This window comes from Phocoena phocoena, chromosome 8, assembly GCF_963924675.1.
Source record: "Phocoena phocoena chromosome 8, mPhoPho1.1, whole genome shotgun sequence".
Lineage (NCBI taxonomy): Eukaryota > Metazoa > Chordata > Mammalia > Artiodactyla > Phocoenidae > Phocoena > Phocoena phocoena.
The window spans coordinates 102,383,377-102,398,540 of NC_089226.1; the positions used below are offsets into that span (position 1 = coordinate 102,383,377).

At 54.6% G+C, this 15,164-nt stretch overlaps 1 protein-coding gene across 1 annotated transcript in view; it reads left to right on the forward strand.

Moving 5' to 3' along the window:
* The first annotated feature begins 5,989 nt into the window (after window positions 1-5,989).
* LOC136127047 (solute carrier family 22 member 11-like) overlaps window positions 5,990-15,164 on the forward strand; it is a 45,231-nt gene continuing 36,056 nt past the window's right edge. Inside the window, 6 exon segments of the mRNA XM_065882463.1 lie at window positions 5,990-6,382; window positions 8,556-8,663; window positions 10,888-10,970; window positions 10,972-11,030; window positions 11,133-11,301; window positions 12,703-12,953. Of these exon segments, the coding sequence (XP_065738535.1) occupies window positions 5,990-6,382; window positions 8,556-8,663; window positions 10,888-10,970; window positions 10,972-11,030; window positions 11,133-11,301; window positions 12,703-12,953 (1,063 nt within the window).

Genomic DNA, 15,164 nt, shown 5'->3' on the forward strand with positions numbered 1-15,164 from the left:
TTACCGAGGCATCAGCCTGGGGCCCACACATAATCACAGGACCCCTGTTGACCAACTGTCACGCCTCACAAAAGAGGGTTGGGACCCCCTGCCTTAGGTTGGGTTCCTCCAAAGGTCTGAGTGTAAACCATTTATCTGGAGGTGATCTCAGGAGGGGAAGTGAGACAGCGAAGAGAAGGAAGCCCACAGGGGATGGTATCAAGCCAGCTACCTTCATGGCACTGGGGTCAGACAAGCTGGGGATGGACGCACCAGCTCCGGGCTGGAGGCTGCTCTGGGGGCCTTATGTCTCTAAAACTTCTGACTCGCTCTACATGGCCCCCTCGAGCTCCTGAAGCCAGAGAAAGCCCTCGGGTACCTGCAGTAGGTACCATCAGAAGGTACAGAAAAGAAGTCCTTTGCCCCCTTCCCCACAGAACCAAAGGAAGTGAGCAGAAGACAAATAAGAAGGGCTGAATCCACATAGCTGGGGCTGAGGGAAAGTCCAGTCTCAGGCCACCTGCTTTGAGAAGGACCAGTGGACAAGGCTGTGGGTTGCAGGACGATTCCAGCAGTTTCCAGACATCACTGTTCTTGCATCGGGTCAAAGCATAAGCTGGGAGGGGGGGGGCTGTGGTGACCAGGGTCCACTGGAGAGGACACAACCTCTGAACGTGAGCACTTGGCAGCCCGGACCCATCTGAGGAAATAAAGCTCAGATACGAGACTGTCTGGTCACATCCTACCTCCTGGAACCCGCAGGTACAGCTCAGGCACTCTTCCACCGTCTCTCTTCCCCGGTCCCAGAGGCTCCCGTTTCTCAGCCTTCCTACGTATCGAGGATGGAGGAAAAGCCCTCCATTATGTAAACTGAGGCAGGGCGTGAGAAGACGCTGCCAAATTATTTTTAATGAAGTGTCACATTGATACCGAAACCTACAAAGATTGTGGGAAGGGAGGAAGGAAGGGAGGAAACCACAGCCCAATCTCACATGCGAAGAGTCGTGGAAAGCTCTAAATAAAACCTTAACAAGCAGAATCTAGCGGCACATTGAAGGAATAATAGCCCTTGTCTAAGTAGGTTCACTGCTGGAATGAAAGGATGGTTCAGCATTCTTTGGAAAACTCATTCATATGATTCAGGAAATTTATTAACATAATTCATCATATTCATTGATTTAACAAGAAAAGTCATCCTGTCAACCCCATAGGTGTTGAAAAGACATGTGACAAAACCCAACAATCTTTCTTGATTTAAAGAGGCAAACCACGGGCTTCCCTGGTGGCGCAGTGGTTGAGAGTCCGCCTGCCGAGGCAGGGGACACGGGTTCGTGCCCCGGTCCGGGAAGATCCCACATGCCGCAGAGCGGCTGGGCCCGTGAGCCATGGCCGCTGAGCCTGCGCGTCCGGAGCCTGTGCTCCGCAACGAGAGAGGCCACAGCAGTGAGAGGCCCACGTACCGCAAAAAAAAAAAGAGGCAAACCATGAAGAAAATTCCTTCATCACCATAGTGTGGAGGAGAACTCTCAGATTATGACACAAAAATCCCAAAGTCAAAAAAAAAAAGATTGAAAATTTGATGACAAAAAAAAAATTCTACATGCAAAAAGATCAAGAACAATAGCACGGTAACAAAGTCCAAAGAAATTTAAAAATATTCTCAATTTCTATCACAGGCAAAGAACCAACCTCCCGAACATAAAAGGAGCTTGTAGAAATTGCTAAGGAAGCCACAGACCGTAATCAAAAAATAGACCAAGAACAAACAGTTCATGGAAAAAGAAATACAAATATATCTTAAATATGTTAAAAGATGCTCAACCTCACTCGTAAGAAAAGAAAGATGAAATAAAGCTGCCTTGAAATACTACTTGTCACCCATGATATTGGCAAAACCCCACAAGTGTGGTCATAGTGCAATGTGTTAGGAAGCTGAGGACAGTGTACATGAGGGTGTCCCGGGGGAGGCCATTGGGGCTGCCTCTCAAGGCCACCAGCTCACTGACACCTCAACTCCATAATCCCACTTCTGGAATTTTATTCTACAGATACAGTAGCACACATTCAAAAGAGTATATGTGCAAAGTTATTCATTTCAACATTTTTTGTAATATCAAAATATTAGTTGCAATCCAACTATCCATTGACAGGAAACCAGTTAGGTAAATTATGGAAATCCACACAATGGAATACTATGCAGCTGTGAAAACGAATCAGTATGTTCTTGGACGCACAAGGTATACCATTGTGGGGAAATAAACACAAAGTGCAAAGTTACCTTTTGCATAAAGGGGAGCAAAATAAGAATGCACTTTTACCCTTGCTTATGTTTTAGGAAGCAAAGGTGAAAGGATGCACAAGAAATTTTAAAAGGTTACCTGAGGGTGGAGGTGGCAAGTGGGGACCGTGGAAGGGGGCAGGTGGGGAACCGCTTCATTGTATACCTTGTTTACATTTTCTGTTCTGAACCTTGCGAATTGACTACCTATTCAACACTTTTAAAACTTGATGCATATATTTGAAGATGCTCTAAGATTTTTCTAGAAGAATAAACATTGTTGGTGGCACCTGCAGGTGAGGGTGCCTCCGGGCAGGTGAGGGTGATGGGGGAAAAGGACTTTTATTTGTCATTTTACAAAGTTCTGGACCATTGGGTTGTTTGCCATGTACACATACAACTTCTCAATTAAAGACAGCTAATTATTAATGCTGATGTGTTCCTGAATACATAGAAAAAAGCATTTGAGTGGATTCCTCTGGGGCGGGAAGTGTTGGAGTTAAGACAGCAGAGAAGAGGCTTTCCTTCCATTACCCCCATGAGTCTGTGACTTATACAAGTCTCTACCCCTGCCCTGCTGTGTGAGCCCAGGAAAGACCCTCACCTTTTGCCGACCCTAGGATCTTCTAGGAGTGCAGGGAGGGGCCAAAATCCAGTGAGCCCAGTTGGATCTGAAATGCTGTGACTTCAACTGGAAAAGAAAAAAAGGAAGAATAAGGGATCAAGTGTGATGCCGGTGATGATGGTGGTGGTTAATACCCACTGTCAGGCCATTCATTATCTCATTTAATCTCACTATAAGTAAGCGGAAGGCCTCCACCTTAGAGATTCAGAGAAGGGACCCTGGAGTTCAGAGAAGGGAAGTGAACTGCCTAAGGTCATTTGGCAGCCAAGCTTGGCCTTGGCGTTTTTTTTTGCGGGGTGGTGGTGGTGGTGGTGGTGGTGGTTGCGTTGGGTCTTCGTTGCTGCGTACGGCCTTTCTCTAGTTGCGGGGGCTTCTCTCGTTGCGGAGCACGGGCTCTAGGCGCGCGGGCTTCAGTAGTTCTGGCTCGCAGGCTCTAGAGCACAGGCTCACTAGTTGTGGCACACGGGCTTAGTTGCTCCACGGCACGTGGGATCTTCCTGGATCAGGGATCGAACCCGTGTCCCTGCATTGGCAGGTGGATTCTTAACCACCGCTCCACCAGGGAAGTCCCTTGGCCTTGGCTTTAATTGGTAGAGCCCTTGGATAGAAAAGTCAACTCCAAGGGCAATTCTGGTTCTACGAGAACCAGGGGTTCACTTTACATGAATTAATTTAATGAGACAGTCTGGAGGGCTTTGTGGCTACAATCTGAGGCTGCCTGCATCCCACCCCAAGGCCCCCTCTTCCCACCTCTGCTTGGGTATTCCTGGGGGATGGGCACAGGGGTGAGGATGAGCGTGATGCTGGGAATGCTGCAGTCCCGGGTGTGACCACCAGGTGGCGGAGCAGCTGCACCCAGTCCTGCCCCCCGCAGCCCCAGAAAAAGAAAATACAAATTAAAAATTCCTTGGTCTGGAAGCGGAAAGTCAGTTGGAGATTCCGGGAGCCTTCTGGCAAATCCAGGAGGTTTGACATTCTCCTGTAAGCAAAGCTTAGGGGCATCCATGACAGGTAAATGGCAGGGAAGAAGAGAACATTTTTTAAAGCCTATGGAAGGAGGAGGTAGAAGGAGGAAAGAATTCTCTCCAAGACCCTGGGATTTCAGTAGCCACCTCTAGCCCAGCCACTATCCAAGGGAGGCCTGGGTCCTAGTGCAGGAGAATCACCTCAGGGCTTATTTTTAAATGCAAATTCCTGGGCCCACAGGGGAACGGCATTTTCACCAGCACTCCAATGGTTTCTGATCCTGGCTAAGGTTTGAAACACCAACATGGCAACACTTCCTTTCCCAGGTCAGAAACCAGGGGCCAGAGAGAGGAGGTCACTGCTCAAGGTTATGGCCCACGGGTCCAGGCCTTCCCCTGTGATGATGGTGCACGATTCTTTCCATGTAAAATTTGGCCTGGGATAGTTTTGGAGAGGGCTGCTCCCAATCAGCCCCTCTCTCCTGGCCTCCTGGGCTTTAGTTTGGGCTGGTTCTCTCCCCACCTCTCTATTTGCTATTTTAAGATTCACAACGAGTTCCTGCCCGAGAGGCAGCGGCCCGGGCTTTGAAATCCAGGCCCAGAAACCGGACTCCCGGCTTCCTGGCTGGGCGCCATCTTGGCTGAGTTCCCCAAGCGCTCTGGGGAGCTTCTGGGAAGTTTAGGGTCCGGACACCTACCCACACCTCACCCACACTTCCAGCGCTCTTCAGACTTCTCTCCGGAACTGACTCAGCCAATTCTTCTTGCGCCTGGGAGGCCCTAATTCTGACCCAAAATCTGAATTCCAGCCTTTAGCTGGGATTTAGTACATGACAAGCTAGAGACCAAACAGCAGCTAGCCAGGGGCCTCGGAGAGAGCACAGGCTGTGGTGTGTGGTTCGAATCCTGATTATGCTGTGTGACTTTGGGCAAGCTGCCTGCCCTCTCTGAGCCTCAGTTTCCTTGTCTGGGGGAATCAGTACTGTTTCTCTCCTGGGCTGCTATGAGGAGGGAATGAGAGAGTGCAGGCAGCGTGGTCAGCACGGAGCTGAGCACACAGCAAGCCCTTGGTGCCAGGAGCAGCTGTTACTAAGAGGCATAGCGCAGGGTGGGGCCCTGGGGCAGGGGCTCCCTGCCTCCTCACACCAAGCTGGACTGGCATCAGACACTGGGTCAGGGGGATGTGACTTTACTCACTTCCCCAGTCTGCTCAGCTCCAGGGCCCACGAGGGCCTTCTAAGGGATGCCAGGAAATCGTAGCCTTGGTTTCCAACCTGGGGGAGCTTACAATCTAATAAAGGCAACTTGGAACCTTGAAATGGAAATTTCCTGAAATAGTGCGTCTGTGAGCTGGTCTCCCCATGCTGCCTGGTAGGAGGCACACGGTAAGGAGGGACAGAGCCCAGGCCTGGGCCCTCCTGCCAGCTCCGTGCGCCCACTCCCACCTCCCCCGGCCTCCCTGCAGCCTCAGGGTGGTGGAGCCCCGCTCGAGAGGGCCCTGCTTGATCCTCACTTCTGTGCTTTAGCAAAATGAACTGATATGGTCCAGGATGGGTGAAAGTTCGGCCAACAGTTTCCTGATTAGAAGGAGGGCATGTAGAGGGCTCTGAAAGTTCAGACTGAAGGATGCTATCAGGCGGCCCGCGGGGAGCTGCTGAGGCCTTTCTGAGTAGCTGCGCCTGCCTTTCTCCCCCAGGATTCCTTGCTGGGATTTCACTTTAACCGTGGCAACGAGGCCATGGCCCGGTTGATGTTTCTTCCACAGCTGTAATTCAGTAACATCACGACATCGAGTCTTTTTTTTTTTTTTTTTTTAAGCTTCTTGACCTTTTACTCTTGGTGCTGGAGAGCAGGGTGCCCCGGATGCCCCAGGGAGTCTTATCTCCTCTCCAGAGCAGTGGAGCATCTGAGCGGTCATTCCTAGAAGTTGGGTGGGGAGGGGTTTCTTCAGAATATCTTGGGCATCTTGGGACACACTTAACTGGCTGCCGGACAGCTGCCCCACCCCCACGGGCCTGAGTGGTGAGCGGAAGCAGAAGGTCTGGAGATCCTGCACTTGCTAGTGGTTCTGGGCAGCAGGCTGGTTACTTACCAGCTCCCTGACCCCCAGGAGACCTGCTCTAGGTGCCGGCATCTCTGTCCATGGTGTTCACTGAGCTCTTGGAGCAGCCTGGGGGTGCGGGCTTCTTCCAGGCCCTGCAGGTCCTCACCATCTTCCTCCTTTTTGTCTGGGTGCCCATCCAATTAGTTGTGGAGAACTTTTCAGCTGCTGTCCCAGGCCACCGCTGCTGTGCCCACATGCTGGACAATGGCTCTGAGGCCCCGGGAAACCTCACCCCCGAGGCCCTCCTGGCTGTCTCCATCCCACTGAGCCCCAACCAGGAGCCCCACCAGTGTCTGCGCTTCCGCCAACCACAGTGGCAGCTCCTGGACCCCAACGCCACGGCCACCAACTGGAGCGAGGCTGCCACGGAGCCACGCGTGGACGGCTGGGTCTACGACCGCAGCACGTTTACCTCCACCATCGTGACCGAGGTGAGGGCCTCCCCCCGACCCACCCCAGCCAACCCCACCACTTCCTTCCTTCCCAGCCTCCCAATGACTGGGAAGATTAGATAGACTGCATCACCGCTGTTGAATGATATGCCACTCCCTCAACACGTAAGTACTGATCACTTGGGATGGCCTGGACTCTGATCTAAGGCTAAGGTTGCAGGATGGACAGGGAGGTTTCTAGGAGCTTACATTCTGCTGGAGAATTCAGAATTAGTCAGCATTTAAACCAGTAATAACAGCAGAACAAGTCCATACCTCGTGCCCTTTAAGTGGCAGCCACCGTTCTGATGCTTTCCCTGTCACCACAATTTCACAACAACCTCTTGAGGTGGGTTTTATTATTGACCCCGTTTAATAAGTGACAAAACCAAAGCCCAGAGAGGTTAAGTGATTTGCCCCAGGACACAGAGCTAAAGCACACTCGAATCTGATTCAACCCGGGCAGCCAGGCACCAGAACTTCTCCATCACTTTCTGTCCTGCCTTGAGTCTCAAGGCCCCTGCGTTGTAAGTGAGCACAAAGGAGAAAGCAGCTCCTGCTAGTAGGGAAGGGAGAGGCAGGCTCTCTGAAGAGGTGACATTTAAGATGCGACTTGGATTATAAGAGAAGGAATCAGGGACTTACTTAATGGCACAGGGGTTAAGAACCCACCTGCCAATGCAAGGGACCCGGGTTCCAGCCCTGGTCCAGGAAGATCCCACATGCCTCGGAGCAAGTAAGCCTGTGAGCCACAACTACTGAGCCCACGCACCAGAACTACTGAAGCCCGAGCGCCTAGAGCCCGTGCTCTGCAAGGAGAGAAGCCACCGCAATGAGAAGCCCACGCACCACAACGAAGAGTAGCCCCTGCTCGCTGCGACTAGAGAAATTCCGTGCACAGCAACGAAGACCCAACACAGCCAATAAATAAATAAATAAATAATTTTTTAAAAGACAGGGAAGGAATCAGTCACAGGAATTTCGGGAGAAAGCTTAGTTGGGACAGAGGTCCAAGTAGGAGCTTGTCTGGGTGTTGAAAGAGCAGAACCTGGCACAGAGGGTGAGGGGTCCGGCGATGGCCAGGGCGTGTGGGGAAGGGGCCTGGATTTTGTTTAAGTGCAAAGGAAAGTCATTGGAGGCTTTGGGACTAGGAGGTGCTGGGATCTGATCTGCATTTTCAAGAGGTGACTTTGCAGGGTGAAGAATGCCCTGTGGGGTGGGGGCTCCTCCTGCAGCGGTTCAGGCAAGAGAGGCGGAGATGGAGAGGGAGCCGTGGGCGGAGCGTCCAGGCCTCTGTGAAGGGAAGAGAGGCGGAGATGGAGAGGGAACCGTGGGCGGAGCGTCCAGGCCTCTGTGAAAGGAAGAGAGGCGGAGATGGAGAGGGAGCCGTGGGCGGAGCGTCCAGGCATCGGTGAAAGGAAGAGAGGCGGAGATGGAGAGGGAGCCGTGGGCGGAGCGTCCAGGCATCGGTGAAAGGAAGAGAGGCGGAGATGGAGAGGGAGCCGTGGGCGGAGCGGCCAGGCCTCAGTGAAGGGAAGAGAGGTGGAGATGGAGAGGGAACCGTGGGCACCGTGGGCGGAGCGGCCAGGCCTCGGTGAAGGCAAGAGAGGCGGAGATGGAGAGGGAGCCGTGGGCGGTGCGGCCAGGCCTCGGTGAAGGGAAGGGCTGACCTGGGGGGAGAGGTGATGGGGCCAATGTTCAGGCGATGTCTGTCTGGTCCACATCAGGCAGCAGGAAAATCACGGTGACACGTGCTTAGCCATCAGTGCTCAACTTCATGCCCTGTAAGAGAAGCAACCGTACAGCCCCATTTCTGGAGGAGACGGGCTCTGCCAGGTGCAGGAACGCCCCCAGGGGCACCAGCCTGTCGGTCATCAGCTGACTCAGAATTCGAGCCTGTGGTTTAACTGCCACCCACCACTGTCCACTCAGAGCGGCCGTCACGCCATCAGACCCAGAGCCGTGTCACATGCGCCACGCTGTGGGCTGCCAGTGGGAGGCTGAGCCCCGCTGCCCGCACCCCCTTCCACCTGGGTCGCCTGGCCTTAGGGATCTGGGGGACCCATGCAGGGTGGCCGGATCCCCTCTGGGGGTCCTGGACCTTCCTCTGCCACCCTGGCCCTGCTATTCCACACCCCCTGAGGCAGGCTGATGCACCCCCCTTCTCTTCCAGCAAGACCTGGTGTGTGACCACCAGGGCCTGAAGCCCCTAGGCCGGTCCATCTACCTGGCGGAGGGCCATGGCGGGTGGATCACCTGGGGCCTCCTCTCCCACCAGTGAGTATCTCTCCCCTTCCGAGCTCCTTCAACAGAGTGAGCATTGTGGGGACAGAGGTAAAGAAATGTCCAGTGAGCGTTCGTGTTTCCTAAGAGAGGGCCTCCCCTGGTCTGGGGTCTGCGTCCCAGGTTCCCAGGGAGCCAAGAACCCAATGTCTGAACCTCAATGCCAGGTTGAGCCGAGAAATTGCCCTGAACACTGACTCTTATCTTCAGCTATTGCACCAAACTTTATTGAGCACCTACTGTGTGCCAAGCACTGCACAGCCCCTGCCCTCAGGGAGCTGATGGTCTTCTGGCATAGACAGACCCCTCTTTCTTTTAACTCCAAGTACATGAAATGTAATGAAATAGAAATACTCCTCTCCTCCCCCATCATCCCCCCCCCTCCACTGCCCCCCAGCACACTCCTCCTGTCCGGGACCTGCTCTCCGTCCGCGGTCCCCTCCCGCGTGGGGCGCTGCTGTCCAGTGCTGAAAACGTCCGGGACCTGCTCTCCGTCCGCGGTCCCCTCCCGCGTGGGGCGCCGCTGTCCAGTGCTGAAAACGCCCACGTTGCACCCCCTCAGTTTGTAAACCCAACTGCAGACTTGGACGCACCTCACACTTACAGCAGTCAATGCTGAGCCGCTGACTCTCCACCCCCAGCGCAGCCCCCTCCGCACCAGACTCCATCCTGGAAAACAGCCCCACGGGGAGCCAGCCCTGTGCTCCCTCCCTCACCTCCCACACTCATCCTCCAAGGGCACAGCCCCAGCCCAACGCCCCACGCCCCCTGTCCCCCGCCCAAGCCACCGCCCTCTCTGGCCCCGCTACGGCCTCCTCTGGGGTCTCCTGCCTCTACTGGGCCTTCCGTTCTGCTGTAGAGCTCAGAGTGACTTTGCAAAGGCTTATATGTGGATCTGGTCGCTGCCCAGCCTGAGGTCCTCTGGGCTCCCACACCAAGGACAGTCCCCATGCACCCCAACACCCCTCCTCAGCACTTGGCTTCTCCCCCTGAGCCACGCCGGCCCCTCCTGGGGCACCGCTGCTCCCGTCCAGCCCACAGAACCCACTGAAGCCGGGGGCCAAGCCTCGCCTAGAGGTTTCTGTCCACAGCTGCTTCGTGCCCAGCACGCAGGCCTCAGCTCCAGGCCACTCCTCAGAGAGGCCTTTCCGGCTTCAGGCACAAAGGTCCCATGGTCCTGCCCACGCACCCCATCGCAGCTCCTGGCTCTCTCTACCGGTGCCCAGCTTTTGTTAGCTCGTTTACTGTGTGCGTCCCCATGAGAACGTAGCTCCAAGGAGGCAGGGGCCTTGGGGCTGTATCCTCAGTGCCCAGCACACAGCACACAATCATAATACACTGAATGCACGAATGGCTTCCGGACTCTGGGCAGTGCAGGCTCTGGGGCCTCATGTGTCCCAGCTTCCTAGAAGGTGGGTTTGTTGCTTCTCTAGGCTTCCTCCTGTGAGTGGGGACCCTGCCACCTACCCACGGGGTTGTGATGATTGAGTTCGTCACATGCAGAGCTTGGGCCGGGCCAGCACAGTGGTCGTTCTTCGTGGGCCTTATGTTATCCCGAGCGTAGCGGGGAGCCTGAACAGCGAGGCAGGAGGTGGTCCAGTTTGCACTTTCAGAGGACTGGCCACCATGCCGCCACTTAGCTGTCCCCAGGGGCCACCCACGCCGGGAGCCAATCAGTCTGAGGGTCACCTGGTGAGCCTGGGGTCAGCGCCAGGTGTCAGCCTCCAGACTCACCCCGGATCTGGGGCGCGTGTCCCTGCTTCTGGGCACTGCTCAGACAGGCAAGGCCAAGGTTCGCCCGCATCTCTCCAGTCTGACTGACACATACTTCAGCTAAATGCAGGCAGTGGCTCGGGCTAAGCTGACCTCATTGGGGCTGAGGGCCCTCCGGTCACAGGCATGGGGGAGCTGCCTGGGTCACCCAAGGCCATGTGCGCTTAGCCTCATGCCAGGCTCCTCCCTTGTTCAGTGTGTCCTCGTGAATCCCTGCATTTTACAGATGGAGAAACTGTGGCCCAGAGAGCAAGGCATCTGCCATTTTTATAACAAATGCACTCTGTACGTGGTCCTAGGAGATCCGAGAAGGAGGTGCTGCCTGCACTGGCAGGTGCTCCGGCAGGTGCCCCAGCCTCCTTCGGCCCTCCGGCGGTAAGTCCCTGCCTCTACGCCCAAGTCCTCAGGGCCCCTCTCCAGGCCCCCACTGTGCTTGTTTCCCGAAATAGTTTGGGCGGAAGCCTGCTCTGAGCTGGCACTGCCCGCAGGTGACGTGGCCAGCATCAGCCCCATCGTTGCCCCCAATCTCCTTGTCTACGATTTTTGAGCCCTTTGGGATTGTCTGGCATCATCCTGACCTCGACAACGCTCAGGGGATCCCTTGATCACCTGCCCCAGCCCTGTCGGGGAGGTGAGGAGGGGGCTCAAGGCCACTGCATGTGGCCCTCACCTGCTCATCTGCACCGCCTTTCAGTGGTGGAGTGGACCACGGCCCGCACGAGGGCCGTCACCATGACGATCCTGAGATGCACCTACAGCATCGGCCAGACGGCCATGGGCAGCCTGGCCTTTGCCCTGTGGGACCGGCGAGCCCTCCAGCTGGTCTTGTTGGTGCCCTTCTTGGTCATCTTCCTGATATCCTGGTCAGTGCAGCTGGGGCCTTTTCCCTTGGGGAGAACATCACTGAACGGGAGGGGGACCTGGGGTGAGAGGGGCCCTACCACTCTGGCTGGCCACGGCTCCCAAGGTGCCAAGACCATGGAAGAGAATGATGTGAGCAGACCCCACTGGGGAGAGACATCTTGGGGGCTCAGAGTTCCGGGTTGGGCACTTCAGCCAGGGGTCCGTGGTTCCCTCCAGCCCACTGACCTCCAGGCCTGAGGCTGAGGGCTCCGGTCTTCCCTCACATTGGCACCAGCCCCCCAAACCCACCAGCTTCACTCCCTCACATCACTTGCCCAGCCTGCCGACCTCCAAGTCAGGCATTGGATATGGAAAGATATTATCATTATTATTTTCAGTGCTGCGAAAATCCCTGAGGTCTGGAAATACCTGCTTGGGTGGGGACTAGAAGAAGAGATACAGGGAAATAAACACAAATTCCTGTCCTCATACGTTCTCTTGTGCCCGGGGGCCAGAGTTGAGCAGGTCTGCTGTGGGGTGCAGAGAAGACTAAGCGCTCATTCATTCATTCTCAAATATTTATTGCACTCCTGCTCTGTGCCAGACTTGGCTTTAGGCACTGGGGACCCATCGGCAGATAAAATAGATCATAGATCAAAAGTCACCGACTACATGGAGGTTTCTTGTTTCAACAGGACCAGGAAGAAACGAGGAAGACCATCCCATAGTTGCACTGATGAAGCCGCCCTGGTCACACTGATTGGGTGCATCCAGGTGCTGTCGGTAACACCAGATGTATATCCACACTCCTTCTAATGAGCAAGAGGATGTTATTACTGCCACTTCCAGATGAGGGGCTGAGGCCCAGAGAGGGCCAGTGACTTGTCCAAGGCCACGCAGTCACTGCGTGCCAGAGGCAAGATTTGAATCCAGGCAGCCTGACTCTTGTAAACGCCTCGTCAAACTGCCTCCAGAAGTTTCTCTTAGCTTCCCTGCAGACAGGGCTGAGCTCCTGCGGGCTGGGAAAACCCTGACCCTTTCAAAAGGGAGATGCTTCTCCCTGCCCATCGGCCCGAGGCTGGGAAGAAGCCTACTACTTTCATAAAACCACTTGATTCTGGTTGGGGATGTTTTAAATGTGTGTGTTTTTTAAAAATGCAGCATGGTGCAAGCTTTCTACCATAGAAATGACCCCAGAATCACCCCATGTCCAGGCAGCCTGTGCGCTGTCTGAATGTGAGGCTTGGGCGGGCAGGCTCCTGGCAGCAGGGAAGCCAGATGGGGTGCCAGGGAGTGGGGGCTGGTGAAGAGGGCGGCCAGGCGTTGGGACTCATCTCTATTCTGAGACCATCAGGGACTTCCCAGCCTGGCATGAGTGGTGCAGAGGGAGAAGTGCTGCCTTCTCCCCACTCCTGTTGCAGCTGGCAGGTCTGCTGCCCACCACCCCCTCCCCACATGACCTGGGGGCAGTGCCCAATCTACACGAAGAAAACAAAGACCCAGCCAAGCACCTGCTTCTTTAACCGGTGGCTGCCGGAATCCGCCCGATGGCTGATTATGGTGGGCAAAACAGATCGAGCGCTTCAGGAACTCAAAAAGGTGGCCAAGATAAATGGCCACAAGGAAGCCAAAAAGACACTGACTATAGAGGTGAGATGCTATTTGTGATACAGTGTGGGACATGACCCAGGGAAGGACATCCACAAATGTTTTATCATTATTATCACCAGCATCACCCCAACCTGCTCCAGCACCACCTCCATCAACACACCCATACCATCAAAACACCACCATCGACGTCACCATCACTGTTGTCGGTTTTGCCATCTCGATCATCACCATCAACCCCACCATCATCATCACCACCATCACCACCACCATCATCACCACAATCACCACCATCACCACTATTATCACCTCCATCACCACCACCACCATCACCACCTCCATCACCACCACCATCACCACCACCATCATCACCATAATCACCACCACTACCATCACCACCACTATTATCACCTCCATCACCACCACCACCATCACCACCTCCATCACCACCTCCATCACCATCACCACCATCACCACACCATCATCACCTCCATCACCACCACCACCATCACCACCACTATTATCACCTCCATCACCACCACCACCATCACCACCTCCATCACCACCACCACCATCACCACCTCCATCACCACCACCACCATCACCACCTCCATCACCACCACCACCATCACCACCTCCATCACCACCTCCATCACCACCACCACCATCACCACCACCATCATCACCATAATCACCACCACTACCATCACCACCACTATTACCACCTCCATCACCACCACCTCCATCACCACCTCCATCACCACCACCACCATCACCACCACCATCACCACCACCATCACCACCTCCATCACCACCACCACCATCACCACCACCATCATCACCTCCATCACCACCACCACCATCACCACCACCATCACCACCTCCATCACCACCTCCATCACCACCACCACCATCACCACCACCATCACCACCACCATCACCACCTCCATCACCACCTCCATCACCACCACCACCATCACCACCACCATCATCACCATAATCACCACCACCACCATCACCACCACCATCATCACCACAATCACCACCACCACCATCACCACCACCATCACCACCTTCATCAACACCTCCATCACCACCACCACCATCACCACCACCATCATCACCATAATCACCACCACTACCATCACCACCACTATTATCACCTCCATCACCACCACCACCATCACCACCTCCATCACCACCACCACCATCACCACCACCATCATCACCTCCATCACCACCACCACCATCACCACCTCCATCACCACCTCCATCACCACCACCACCATCACCACCTCCATCACCACCTCCATCACCACCACCACCATCACCACCTCCATCACCACCACCTCCATCACCACCACCACCATCACCACCTCCATCACCACCACCACCACCACCACCATTATCACCACAACCATAATCATCATCACCATCATCACCTCCATCACCATCACCATCACCATCATCACCACCATTACCATGTCCACTACACCCACAATCACCACCACTGTCATCATTTCTACACAAACACCACTACCATCATTACCACCACCAATCATAATACTAATACCACTAATACCAACACCATCGTCAACAGCATTACAACTCTCCATAGACCCCCATCCCTATTACCACCATCACCACCACCATCACCTCCACCAGCATACCATACAATTGACTTCACCTTTATTATCACCATCACTACCAATACCATCATTAACATCACCATCAACACCTCTGCAAAGCATCACCAACACCACCACTATTACTATCACCACCACCTTCACCACCGTCATTGCCATCCTCATCACCACCATCCCCAACTCCACCACAGCCACCATCAACACCACCAATAACAACAATACAACCATTATCAACAACAGCACACCCACGTCACCATCTCTATTATTCATCACCTTAATCCACATGTACTGCTCATTTACCTCACGGGGCTTCTCAGCGTATTTGGGGAAACAGGATGTGCTTATCTGAAGGTACCTATTTCAAGGAAGTAGGTGTGGGAGGATGTGCAGACAGAGACTAGAGGACACAGAGCTCCCTGGGGGCAGAAGGATCAGGGAAAGCTTCCAAGAGGAGATGAGCTAGAGCTGACCGGGACTGAGCGGAGCACAGGGCAGGCTGGGCCCGGGGTGCAGGCAGAGACCGGATGGGTACTTGGGAGGATCCAATGGCTGGAGGGGGCGTGCGCTGATGCCAGCCAAGAGGAGTGAAGAGGGATGGTAGGGCTTTGTGGGGTAACTGTCAAAACCTT